Below are 13156 nucleotides of genomic sequence, written 5' to 3'. Positions count from 1 at the left end.
AGCTTGTGTCTACTTATTCCTGCTCTCACTGTCATCTTTTGATGAGAAAGAAATGTTTTACAGTGAGGGTGGGGAGACACTGGAACAGATTGCCAAGGGAGGCTGTGAATGCCTTCTCCCTGTAGAGGTTCAAGGCCAGGTTGTATGAAGCCTTGAGCAGCCTGGTCTAGTGGAAGGTGTCCCTGTGTGAGGCAGGGGCATTGGAACTGGATGATATTGAAGGGCCCTTCCAACCCAAACCATTCAGTGCTCCCCTGCTACTGTATTGCCTTCTCATCAGATAGCCATCTGGTCTTCATCCCTTCACCAATCTCAATTCAGAATAACTTGGGAGGGATCCCTATGCAATTAGTAGAACGTCCATGAGCTGCTTGAGCTAGTTATTTTTCTTCTTCCTTAACTAGGCTTTTTGTGAAAAGGCTGCTTCAAATCACCTGTGTTTGCTTTGTTTAATTGCAATTCTGTCATCTTTGAGAATTTGAACATTAGATTCATAGCTTCATTTAGGTTGGAAGGGCCCTTAAAGACCCTGTTCCAATCCCCCCTGCCATGGGCAGGGACATCTTCCACTAGAGGAGATTGCTCAAGGCCTCATCCGACCTGGCACTGAACACCTCCAGAGAGGGGGCATCCACAACCTCCCTGGGCAGCCTGTTCCAGTGCCTCAGCACCCTCACTTGTCAAGAATTTCTTCCTAATCTCCAGTCTAAATATGCCCTCCTCAAGCTTCAATCCATTCCCCTTCATCCCGTCACTACAAGCCCTTGTCCAAAGTCTCTCCCCAGCTTTATTGTAGCCCACTTAGGTACTGGAAGGCTGCTGTATGGTCTCCACAGAGCCTTCTCTTCTCCAGGCTGAACAGCCTCAGCTGTCCTGTTGCTCTCCCTGCTCTGAATGCAGCCCAGCACACAGCTGCCTTCTGGGCTGCCAGTGACCACTGCAAGCTCATGGGCGGTTTGTCACCAACTGACACCTCCAAGTCCCTCTCCTCCTTACCGCTCTTGGGCTGCTCCTTGCCCAGCCTGGATTTGTGCTTGGAATTACCAGACGCTGCTGAGAAGTCTCATCACTTGATTTCCAAATTGGAAGGGGGAAAAAAAGGTGTCACAAATGTAATGCAAGCAGTAGGAAAGAACCCAAAACTTTGAAATGCCTGTTTTGAATTTAGAAGGGGTTATGGGGCTTTTAAAGGCCTACACATCTAATTAACCTGTTCACTTAGGTTTTAGACGCAGTCTAAGCAGCACTTCTGCATCCTCACAGAAGGAGATAAACAGAAGAAACTCCTTTGCCAGGTGAGTGTCTTGATTTTAAAACGTTTGGCAGAGCTGGCTCTTAGCTTTTCTGTTTCTTGTTCAAAAGGTGATTTTTCACTTGTGTCTGGATCTTTACCTGTTCATTTTTTCTTCTTCTAAAATGGACCAGTAGTTAACTGCTTTCCCATTGCTATTCAGGAGTACAGTCCTTGGATTCAGGTTGGCATTGAAAGTTTTCCAACTGTTCATCACTGCGTAGTCATAGAATGGCTTAGGTTGGAAGGGACCTCAGAGATGATCTACTCAAACCCCCTCCCTGCTATGGGCAGGGATGACTCTCAACTAGACTTAGTTGCCCAGAGCCTCATCCAGTCTGGCCTTAAACACCTTCATGGAGGGGGCATACACAGCCACTCCAGGCAACCCATTCTAGATTCTTGCCACCCTTGTACTGAAAAGCTTCTTCCTAAGATCCAGTGTAAATCTAATCGCCCTCATCTTAAAACCATTCCCCTAGTCCTGTTGCTAGACACCCTTACGAGAAGTCCTTTTCCAGCCTGTTGAGGTATTGGAAGGCAGCTCTGAGGTCCCTCTGGAGCCTTCTCTAGGCTGAACGACCCCAGCTCCCTCAGCCAGTCCTCACAGCAGAGGTGCTCCAGCCCCTGGATCATCCTTGTGGCCTTCTGGACTTAGGCTCCAGCAGTTCTGTGTCTTTCTTATGATGGGGACCCTAAAAGTTGTTTTAGCTAAGCTCTTCCAAGTCCCAAATGAAGGGTTTTGTACTGCTTAATGTGCTGACACTGTCACCTCTAGTGCATGTTGTGGATCCTGGCATCAGGTGAAAGGAGATTCCTTTTCCAGTTGTTTGCCTGCTAATGTTACTCCCCATTTTGCTAGTGACATGAGATCAAACTCAGTGTTTTTAAGAAGGGGGTTTCATGTTTTTTCATGCACTTAATCATTTACAGACTTGTCCTGGATGTTTTATAGAGAAAAGGATAATATTCCCACCTCCCCTTTTTCTTTTTTCCCCCTAGTATTTGTCCCTTCCTTTCCCCCCTTATTTTTCATCTCTTCCTTCATTTTCCTCCCCCTATTTTTTGCTCTTTACTGCCTTCCTGCCCTTATGTATGCTTTTTGCCTTTTCCTGACTTCACCCCTTCTTTGCTTCCCCCCCTGCCGTATATTCTTTGCTTCTTTCCCTCCCCCCCTGCCGTATATTCTTTGCTACCTTCCCCCCCACCCCGTATATTCTTTGCTTTCCCCTCTATTTATTTCTCTGTCTTTCCCCAAGCAGATCCAAGAGCTCAGTGATGCGACGCAGCTGGAGTAACACCGCTACAGCTAACAGCGAGGGACCAGTGAAGCTGCACGAAGGCTCTCAGGTTCTTCTGACCAGCTCCAACGAAATGGGGACAATCAGATACATTGGTCCTACAGACTTTGCCCCAGGGGTCTGGCTGGGGCTTGAGCTGCGCAGCGCCAAGGGCAGGAACGACGGGGCCGTGGGGGAGAAGAGGTATTTTACCTGCAGGCTGAACCACGGCGTCCTGGTGCGACCCAGCAGGGTCACCTACCGTGGCATCAACGGGGCAAAACTGGTTGATGATATCTGCTGAGCCAGAACGTGCTCTGCAGGAGGCAGTATTTTAAATTAGCTCTGAACTGCTCCCAGCCCCAGTCTAGAGTGGAAAGCTGTTTTGAACTGATCGAATCTGCTTATTTTGCATTTTACATATATGTCTGTGTGTGTATATATATATATATAAAAGATATATTTTAATACGTATAAATAGAGATTTTAAAAGTTAGGTTGCATTAAGAAGGAAAACCACTACTGTACTTCTACTGAAAGAGTTTTTACCTGAGAAGGTTGTTGCAAAACCTCTTGGGCTTGAGATGCTGTATTTAGCCGAATAAGGTTCCCGGCAGGGAATGGGAGGGAGGATCTCCAGCCTTCTCTAAAGTTGCTCTGTGATTCATGCAGTGCTTAGAAGGATTTTCCTCCACCTACTAAGGAACTGCTAATGCTTTGCACGTTGCCTGCTTCTGGCAGAGGAGGTGGTTAAGGAGCGGCATTAGTCTGGTTACCAGGCACTTCCTCAACTCCTGTACCAGCTACTGGCAATAAGAAAGCAAAAACCGCCGAGCCCCAAGCTTTTTCCAAGCAGTTGGGAAGCGTTGTTACCCCTATCATTCAGATCTCCTCCTCTTCTCCCCCCATCCCCCCGCCGCTGCAGAACAAAAGGGCTGATAAATACAAGGAGTTGCACCTTTCCTAGTGAAGGGCAGCAGGTAACTAAAAAGCACAAATATGCTGCATGTTAAAAAAAAGGGGCACTTTTTTGTCGTTGCTGTATGCGTAGAAGGAGCTAGATATAAGAAGCACTCTCTAAAATGCACTTTGCTCTCTCCTGGAGAGCTTTCCCTCCTTTTTAAGACTTCTGTTCGTTTTTTGTGCTGCAGGCTATGAGTGTCACAGTTTTTAAATGCAAATAAACCTGAAGTGGAACTGTACAGAGCAGCTTCATCCTAAATACTGTGTAGGAATCCAGCATGGCAATTCCTGCCAGGGGTCTGGAGCCTGGGCAGGGTTTTCAAGCCAAACTGCCACTGTCGCTGTGAGTGGTTGGCGAGGGATGATTCTTTTCTGTTGCCTTCAGAACAGTTCCCAGTGTAGATTTCTTGTGAGAATCTGACCATAAGTGATGGAGGATTTTAGGTGGAGCATTGCAATGCACCTTGATGTGACATTCTTTGTGTAGCAGCCTTTTGAAGCAGCTAATGCTTTGTCCATGTTTTAAACGTATAATTGCTCAGCATTATCTTATCGAGAGGGTTTTGTGTTCCAGAACAGTTATTTTACTCTTAATCTGCTTGCTCTTAACCTCCTTGAAGAACTGACACTTTAAATGACACCAGAATATCCTATTTTTAGATAGAATTCTGCTGCTGTTACCTTCTTCTAACTCTTGCTGTAGCTATTTTTCCTGAGCTGTATTTAAAATAATGCATATTGTATTCTAACTTATGTGAGTTTTTAATGCAGCCTGAGAGCTGTACCTTTTGAATGTAAAAACACAAACCCCAAACTGTTAATACTTTATATTTGAAGGTGCAGATGTTCAGTGAGGTACTGAACTTTGCTTTATCCAATATCTTGTTTTCTTGCTAGTATTAGTAAAACTAAACCCTGGTCAATAGTATGGCGAAGAGAATTCTCATCTGGAATTAAAATGACTGAATTACAGCCTCTCTCTCATGTCTGTCCTTTATGTACCGACTAGACAGTGGGCATACAGTATGGAACATCATCAACCACAAGGCATTAAATCCTCTAGCTCTTCATTTGACAAAGCATATTTCACTGCTTTGTACCAACCTTGTGCTCCTGGGTGGGCAGTTCACTTTCTGTGATGGAACACTTGTTACAGAAATGCTGTTTCCTGCCTGAGAAGAAGGGAGGGATGTAACTACCTGGGTAGTGGGAGTTCTCCAGGAGGTTTGAAGGGGAATAAGTGTGTAGGTAAGGGAGCAAGCTCAGGGACTTTGTTGCAGTCACACCATTGTGGCATGTCTTGCACAGGTCTTTCTGATTCACTGCTCATTCTGCACCTTCCAGAGCACTGTAGCCACATCCAGTTCAGATGGAAGTTCAGTGCAGTGGCCTGGGCTAGCAAAGACTGCAGGACTTCACTGCTTCCTGCCAGAGGGGTTGAAAAGAGGGCATAGAAACTAACTGAGCATCGGCACAAGGTGCTTTCCCTTCAGCTACATGCACACCTCTCCTAAAAGCTCTGGTTGTATCAACTAGAGCACTTTGGGTTAGTCCTGGCTTGCTCCTCTGTTATCAGTATGGAGCTGGTTTGGTAGCACTGAGAATCCTCTGCAAGGAAGCAAGAAGCACTGTAAATTTAGGTGGCTTGAAACACAAATAAATCAGTCCCACCATTCCAGAGAGGATTACTGAAGGCTGTCTTCAAGTTGGTGGTGTGAAGGGATTTGTACTTTCCTAAATCCAAGGTAAGTTGCCATAATCCTTTTCTTCAACTTCTGCAGGAGGGCACTCAGTGTCATTAAAAAGACAAACACCAAACAGAAAAGAAGTGGCAGTGAAGTTTGAAATGAGGTGGTGTGCTGAAGTCTGTATGGTCACAGCCCCAGACTGAGTAGAAGCAAGCCAAAATACCCTCAAAGTTCCAATAGCCTAGAGAAATAAAGTATTACCTGTTCCACAAACAAACAGATGGTCCCCAGCAATTCTGTGCTGCCTGTGTGGACTTTGAGGCTTGTCCTTGTTCCACAGTGTTTCTGGGGTCCAGTTTCAGAAAATGTGGTTCTTCAGTGCTAGAAATGAGAGGTCACAGGTGTGACAGGAGGAGGAATTACTTTCTCGTGAGTTCAGTCCAGTTAGATAAACATTGTTTTGTTGATGTCTGTGCAGGGATCCTGTGCTTGTTGGTAGCCGGCAAGGTGTGGCACAAGGACCCAAAAATGGCCCTGCAGACTTGCAGAACCACCTGGTTTCTCTGAAAAGTCAGCTCCCTTACCTGTGAGGGTGTTGCATAGGTGGCAATTCCAACATATACATCGTGGCTTTTAAATGGTGTCCATTTGAAGCAGCCTTGTCAGGTGGAAACAAACCGTGCCCATGAAATCCACATAGCAGCTATCTCCTGCAGCCTTTCTCCTGCCTGGCTACACGCAGATAACGCTGGAAAAAAATGGAAATCAGAGCAAAGAGTGCCAGGCAGTGTCAGCTCCAACCAGCACGTGGTGTCTGGCTGGTAGGTGATTAGATCTAGGAGAGCACAGGAAGGCTCCCTTTGCAGGTAGGGAGGAACCAAAGCCTGGAGGAAATGAAGACGGAAGTTGCCTGACAGATTCCTGCTAGGGAAAAGCAGCCTTGTTAATTAAACCACAACACTAGCCTGCAGGAGCATGATCAGGTGAAGGAGAAGGACAGTAAGGCTTAGGGATAAACCAGTTCTATTTTCATGGACCAATACTTGAGAAAACTGACATAGGAGTGGTATTGGGGTAGGTGACCATTTCAAGCCAGGACCCACTCTGCTGGTCACAGGACTCCATACTGGCACTACACTGTATTAAAATGCAGCTTATAATTACATCTACTCAAAGGTCATAGCCAGACTCACAAAAAAAAAAACCAAAACCAGGGGGTGTGTGTGCTGGAGAACAACAAAGAAGCTATTTTAAGATATAAACATTTAGGAATGGAAGCACCCAAACACTCTCTTCACCATATACTTTGTTCTCATTTTATACTGGCCACTTTCCTTCAGGCCAAAGTCAGCCTTAGTGGTACCTGAAGAAGGCTGCACAGGGCCTGTTTCCAAAGGCCTGCAGTGACAGGATGAAGGGCAGTAGTTTGAAATTAGAGGAGATGTAGATTGGAGATTAGGAACAGTTCTGTACCATGAGGGTGGTGGGACACTGGAACAGGTTGCCAGGGAGGTAGTTGAGACCTTATCTCTAGAGATACTGAGGGTGAGGCTTGACAAGATTCTGAGCAGTGTTCCTGCTTACAGCAGGGGAGGTTGGACTGGATGACCTTTGGAGGTCTCTTCCAACCCAAGCCATTCTAACAGCAAGAAGCTTGGAGGTGTGACATTGGCAATGCAAACAAGTCTTAACCACTCTGCTGCTAACCAGGAAGGTGGCTGTCTCATGTGTGCCCCTTGGGGTGTCAGCATACCTTAATACTCCTGTAACTTCACCAAGTAGAAATTGATGTGCAGAGACCTTCCTCTCACGTGGATCCAAGCAGGAGAGAGCCCAACACAGAGAAAGCCAGCTACAGCCATTTTATTTGTCTTCATGCCTCATGGTTCACTACACTTGTTTACAATACAAAGACACTATTCAATACAAAATACTCAATGACCATAGATTAGTATTTCTCTTCATAGTATCCCTGAAGTGCACAGGCCCTTCCTGTATAAACAATGGTGCATAAAATGCTGTGCATGAGACAGACACTCCTCTAATGAAGCTTGTCACTAAAAGAAGCCAGATGCAGACAGTTGGGACAGTTTTCCTGTGATGGGTTTAACTTCGGGACAGACAGAGGTGATGTCTTTTTTTTGCTGCTGTGAAAGGCTGGTTTATGCTATTCCTATGGCAAGGTTCTTGCCACCTGGTGGGCAGGCTTACTTACAGGAGCAGACAGGCCAAGTTCAGTCCTTCACAGCCTGCATCAGACCTCTTCCATTATGCAGTGTGCAACTGACTGTGCCCAGTGCTGCTGCAGCTGCTCTCAGGCTGAGCCTCTCCCCTTTTGTGCACACGGCCGGGAAGGAAATCAGTGGCCCTGCAGTGCCACGCCACGGGGAGAGGCTGACTCGGCCACAGCCATGCAGCCTTCCTGCTTTCAACTTGTGGTACCTGTGCCCACCCCTTGCTACAGCAACGCTCCTCTCCCACTGCCACTCCTCCCGCTGCTCCTCAAGGGAGCAGAGCCACCCAGACCTCTTGCCTTGCTTCATTTCCAGGCGTGTGAAGGAGAAACAAGGGTCAGCAGCCAAAAAGAAGATGAAGGAACAGCTGGAAAGGCAGACAAACAGGCATCCCAACCTAGTTTACCTTCAGCAGCTTATAGAATCACAAACCTACCTAACTTGTCTAGGAAACAGGCAACATCCACATGGAAACAAGCCATTTCCAGGTATGAGAGTGGTAGCAGAGGATTTTCCCAGTGGTGCTTCACATCCTGTAGATCATACTGCTTCCCGCTTTTCCACTGTGGAGTGAGGAAGACAGGTAAGACCAGACTGCAAATACTGCCAATCAAAAAAGATGAACACTCTTAAAAAGTTCCTTGGAAAAGTCTACACCTCAATAACCTCTACTGAAAAACAAAGAAGCCAGACAAAAATGGATAAAAGGGTTAAAACAACTTGAATTCTGCTCCCCTCTCCCTGCCTCTTTTCCCCCCACAACACTGTTTAAAGCCTGGTGTGTGTGGAGGTTAATAAGGGAATTTGGGATTGACACATGCCAGAGTGAGTTCATGGTGACTCAAGCCCCTTCTGTTCCCTGCAGCTCTGAGAACTGAGCAGGTGCATATTTCTAGACACAGAAGTTAAAAGTTCCTCCTTCCTGACTCAACAAAATGCTCTCGCTACTGGTGCACAGCCATAGGAAATATGCTGGACTGAAACTGCTGGCAACTGGAACAGGCAAAACAAGAATTCTGAGCACTTCCAGATGCAAGAGAAATGCTAGAACAAATTCTTTGAAGCACCTTCTGATATGGAATTTAAGCCACAGTCTCCTTACAACTGTGTCAAGTGAATTATCTCTTTACCTGCACCCACACATGGAGTCTGTCACCTCTGAACTTCAGTCCGTTGGCTTTACTCCAGCACACAAAGCTGAGCTGCTGTTGTTTCCTTGGCTCTGCTTTGCTTGGACTGTCCCTAGGAAAGCCCTTCAGCAGCTTCTTTCCTACCACACTGAACAAACTGCTGCTAGTGAGCCTTCCATCAGAGCTGCTTAAAATTAAGCAAAGCAATGGCAGAATGACCAGGAAACTCTTTGAGGCAGCCTGCACACAAGGAGCAGAGCACTCTTTGGTGCAGGCAATCATTTGCCATCATATGTGTTTTCTAAGAGGGCAGGCAGATGTGCCAACCTTTGCTTCTGAGTGGCAAGATTTGAGCTGCATCAGTATTTACAGCACTTTTTTTGCAGGCTGGGGTACAGTGCTTGGGAAACACATGAGAGTACCAAACTAAATGCTTGCTGTGGAAGAGCTCAGAGACCTTCTGCTACGTTTCAAAATAAGCCCAACCAGATTTCTGAATTCCCAGAGTTAAGAGGGGGAGGGATTGAAAAAAAACCCTCAAAAAATTAAACCACAAAATCCATCACAAACAAACAAGCAAATCCACAACAAAGCATTTTACACTGGAGACACTGGAAGGAGCTTACTTAAAACCAGCTGCTAGTGCTGAGCAGTATTTACCTCAATGCACTGTACCCAGCAGACTGGAGATTTCCAGTAGCAATCCACCATTTCCCCTGACCAGAATTGTCTCCCCACGTACTCCACAGGTAAGAAGCAGTAATGGGTTTAGCTCCTTTGTTTTTTTAACAATTCCCATTCTCTGCTTGAGTTGAAATTCTGTGATAAAATAACAATGTGGCACAAGCTGCAGAGCAGCAATCACTCTATCAGTATGGCTGGGGAAAAATCCCTCCCTGCATCCCCTCCAAAACTTATCATCTCTTGCTGTCTGTGCTTTTAAAGCTGCTTTAGAATTACTACCTTTAACATCATCACCTGGCAGCTTATCTGCATTTTTGCAGCATCTGAGCTGCTGCTCCAGATCCAAGAATTAATAATTTCAGCTAGTCAAAGATCAATAACTTTCCAACTTTTGATCCTTGTGTATTTGAGAACACTCATCAGCATACAGCTTAGATTCTCTCGGTAAGTGGCAGGGCAGCAAGAAAACAACTTGGAATGTGCTCCTGTGCAAAGAAGAGATAAAGAAAATAATGGGAAGCTTCAGCCCTTGAGAAAATGAGAAAGTTGGAATATTTAAATGAAAATTGCTATTATATGTGAACGTGATCCTCGTGTAAGAAATGGTTCTGATAGTGCTTGCCTCCTGAATTAATCAGCTTTCCTGAGACTCTAGGCAACTACCTTATTGTGCTTACTGAGCTGGCAAGAGAGAGCCCAGTGTGACACTAACACAGTCCTAAGCAGGGCAGAACCCCTCCACAGTGGCTGTTTCATGACAAGAGCTGTGAGCCTAACAACCACGGAGGTCACAAACACTCCCTTAGCTCAAGCTAAAGTAGCCTGTGTGCAGCAGCAGAACACTCAACATGTAACCCTCGTTGTTCCCACCAAGCCTGTGCAGCAGACTCCAGTGGCTTCCTGGCAACCCAGCATGAAATTCAGAGCAGCCTCTGACTCGAGCTTCCCAACACAAGAGCACAGCCACATTAATCACACTCTATCACAGTATCATCAAGGTTGGAAGAGACCTCATAGATCATCAAGTCCAACCCTTTACCACAGAGCTCATTAACCAACACCACAGGCAATTTTGGTGTTTGCCTGAAAAAGGGGGTTGAGTTCTGTGTATCAGAGACATTGGCTGGGAGAGCACACTACCTTCATCCCTCTTACAATTCTCTCTTTACAAAGGGGGTGGCCCAAACCAAGCCCTCTGATTTCAGTCTGCACATCTCAAAGATTAGCAGCAAGTATGCGCAGATCCTGGTTTGTTCCCTTATGAAGAGAGGAAGCTTACCTCAATGTTTGGATCCAGGGCCAGATTCAGTCACTTCACTGAAATGAAGAGCCTTGGGGCTGAAGGACACCTTCACATTCCTCTGCTGATGCTCCATGGATAGCCTTCATGCTAAAACATGAACCTTTGCAACCCTAAGTTGAAGTTACTAATGCACATCTTTACACATGAATTATTTCCTACACCTATATTTTGACAATACACTTAACTGGAATATTTCTCATGCACGAGGTGTACAAAATGAGTCACTGCAGTGTTTGTCTTGACACCACGAAGAAGAACAAGGGCTCTAAACCCCTCACAGACAGACAGTATCTGGCATCTGGATTGTGGCATGATCTCGTCTTCCACCTTTACACTGTTAGTACAGGGCATGCCAAAGGCTGTTGTGACCCTCTGAGGTATGCAGGTGGCTGTCCCATTGTCAGGGTGTGGAGAGAGCTTCTCCCACAGTCCTTGAAAACTTCACCTTGGTGCCGCTTGAGGTGCCCAAGTTCCCGGCGAAAGACATTCCTACTTCCACAGGATGGAATGAATTTTAAAGGGCTTTACTGGGCTTTTGCTCTTAGCACAGGAAAAAGAAAACAAACCACCCCCCCAGGTAAACAACCCTCCCCCCACAGCTGAGAATGCCTCACAGCATCTAGACCCATCCTCTATGTTTCCTCTCCTCTCTTTCAAGCGATGCAGCATGGGCAGTGTCCTTCTAGTGCCCTGCCAGCACGCCCATAACCACTGTGCATTCAAGGACTTCTGAAGACTGGTCTGTAGCTGGAACACAACTTGGGACTGTGCCATTGCATCCCCATTCAACGCTGTCGATGCATCTTTTTTTGCTTTGGCTAGAGGATGCTTTCCCCAAACCCACTACAACCTCTGCCAGCTGCAGGAGCTCTCCAGGTGTTCCACAGCAACCACAAGTTTGGCATGGAAAACCTCAGACATGAAACACTCAAGGCAGTGGAGCTGTGGCTTTGACACTTAAGCAGGGAACACACAACTGAGACAAGCTCACAGGAAGGGCATGACAACAACCATGCGTTATGAGTTGATGCAACAGCAGCTGGGCCTCACAAGTTAACATTTGTTTCCTGTATTCTCCCTCCCCCTTGTTTCTTTGAACATGTTGGGGCTCTGGTGATTTGGAGCCTCTCAGGTTAGTTGGAATGACATCTCTGAGGGTGGCACTTTTGGAGCAAGTTGGCACAAAAGGGAAGGTAACGCTGTCAGGTCCCTTGCTTGTGGTGTATTGGGTATCAGGATGTCTCTTCAAGGCTCAGGGGCCACAGGGGGGAAAGTCAAGAAGGAAGAGGGCTCTCATGGCCCCTGCTGAGTTATGTGACTCTTGTTTCTAAGGACAGGGTCCTCGTAACTGCTAGCGCAAGGTGGAGTGGAGGCTTCTAAGGGTAAGCCCTGCTGTTGGTATCCGTAGTTGACGTTCCCACAGGGGAAGTGGCGGAGCCTAAAAAGAGGCACTTCTTTAACGCTTGCTGTTAGGGAAGATGGCTCTAATAGCAGGGAGGAGCCTGGCAGCCTGCCAGTCACAATATTGGGCCCCACAGTACAGTTCCCTTCCTGTCCTAAATTCTCCCTCTCGGGCATCTCCTTCTCCAGCAGAGAACTGCTCTTGCTGGCCTGCTTCTCCGCAAACCAGGAACCGTAGGTTGGATTCCAGAGGTTGGTGGGCTTGTTCCTGGAGCCTCGGCTTTTGTGCAGCTCAGACGGGGGATTGGACTGGGCATAGGCCATGTTGATGTGTCCCCCTGCTGAGCCCGACTGCACCTTCCCCAGCACCGGTGGTTCCAAGGCTCCCATTTTCCCTAGAGGTTTTCCAGCAGTGATGGCTGATGGGGGGGGTGGTGGAGATGGCAGAGTTTGCTTGTCATCTTTTCTGTCTTGGTGGGTGGAGACCAAGAGAGGAGGAATTCCTTCTGGATCATCAGGGCGCACTGCCACCTTCTCCTCCTCCTCAGCTGATGGGCCATATTCTACTGGCAAGGCAGTATTGATGACATCTGGATCCTGTTGGAGAGAAAAATGACAAGTTCAAGGTCTGCTGCCATCACATGTACTTGGACTTGATCAGAAGCCTGGCACAACTGCCAGCTGTCATGCTGCAATCACAGAGCACCATTCCCCTTACCCAGAGCCCACAGTCCACATGCAGATGTTGACCAAATGCAGTTAGTTGTGAGGTGCAGTGGGATACCCTTAAAATCAAACTTTCTAAAGAGAAAGCAACCCTAAAAACTCACCACAGAACAGCAGAGGCACGAACCTGATGAAAACCAATTTTTATGTCCAGCAAAATTTCCTGTGGGAATGGTTTTTTTTGGACTCTATCATCTCCAAGTTCATAACGTGCCCAGATAATATTGAAAAAGTTTCAGCCATCAAAGTATTGCCTTCACACAACAAGAGTGGAGTGGGAATGCAGAGAGAAGGCAATACTGGAAGCCTGAATCCGTAGGGATTGCAGTTCTGAACTATTTAAGCAGTTTTTAAAATTAAACTGAGAGAAAACATGGTGATCTGGGCAGCATTTAATGATTGTTAGACACCACAGGAAGCTACAGAGAGCAGAAGATGGTGCCTCCCAATCCCAGG

The 13156-nt window shown here is 46.7% G+C and overlaps 2 protein-coding genes and 2 long non-coding RNA genes across 9 annotated transcripts in view; 1 reads left to right on the top strand and 3 right to left on the bottom strand.

Annotated features, from left to right (window-relative positions):
* CLIP4 (CAP-Gly domain containing linker protein family member 4) overlaps positions 1 to 4506 on the top strand; it is a 59745-nt gene extending 55239 nt beyond the window's left edge. For all 5 annotated transcript variants that reach the window (XM_064164359.1, XM_064164361.1, XM_064164358.1 and 2 more), the window contains 2 exons: positions 1223 to 1295; positions 2554 to 4506. In XM_064164359.1, the coding sequence (XP_064020429.1) occupies positions 1223 to 1295; positions 2554 to 2875 (395 nt within the window). In that variant the 3' untranslated portion in view covers positions 2876 to 4506. The remainder of the gene's footprint in view (positions 1 to 1222; positions 1296 to 2553) is intronic.
* Positions 4507 to 5092: 586 nt separating this feature from the next.
* Positions 5093 to 5962, bottom strand: LOC135186559 (uncharacterized). Its single transcript, XR_010307021.1, has 3 exons — positions 5807 to 5962; positions 5484 to 5603; positions 5093 to 5322 (listed from the first exon to the last, which is right to left on the bottom strand). It is a non-coding gene; the product is annotated as an uncharacterized LOC135186559 (long non-coding RNA).
* Positions 5963 to 7069: 1107 nt separating this feature from the next.
* Positions 7070 to 11160, bottom strand: LOC135186558 (uncharacterized). Its single transcript, XR_010307020.1, has 2 exons — positions 10550 to 11160; positions 7070 to 8019 (listed from the first exon to the last, which is right to left on the bottom strand). It is a non-coding gene; the product is annotated as an uncharacterized LOC135186558 (long non-coding RNA).
* An 11-nt stretch (positions 11161 to 11171) lies between these two features.
* The window catches only part of LOC135186555 (ALK tyrosine kinase receptor-like), a 203259-nt gene continuing 201274 nt past the window's right edge, over positions 11172 to 13156 (bottom strand). For both annotated transcript variants that reach the window (XM_064164356.1, XM_064164357.1), the window contains one exon: positions 11172 to 12571. In XM_064164356.1, the coding sequence (XP_064020426.1) occupies positions 11867 to 12571 (705 nt within the window). In that variant the 3' untranslated portion in view covers positions 11172 to 11866. The remainder of the gene's footprint in view (positions 12572 to 13156) is intronic.

The sequence above is a fragment of the Pogoniulus pusillus genome, chromosome 25 (assembly GCF_015220805.1).
Source record: "Pogoniulus pusillus isolate bPogPus1 chromosome 25, bPogPus1.pri, whole genome shotgun sequence".
NCBI lineage: Eukaryota > Metazoa > Chordata > Aves > Piciformes > Lybiidae > Pogoniulus > Pogoniulus pusillus.
This window is presented reverse-complemented; position numbering and strand designations above follow the sequence as displayed.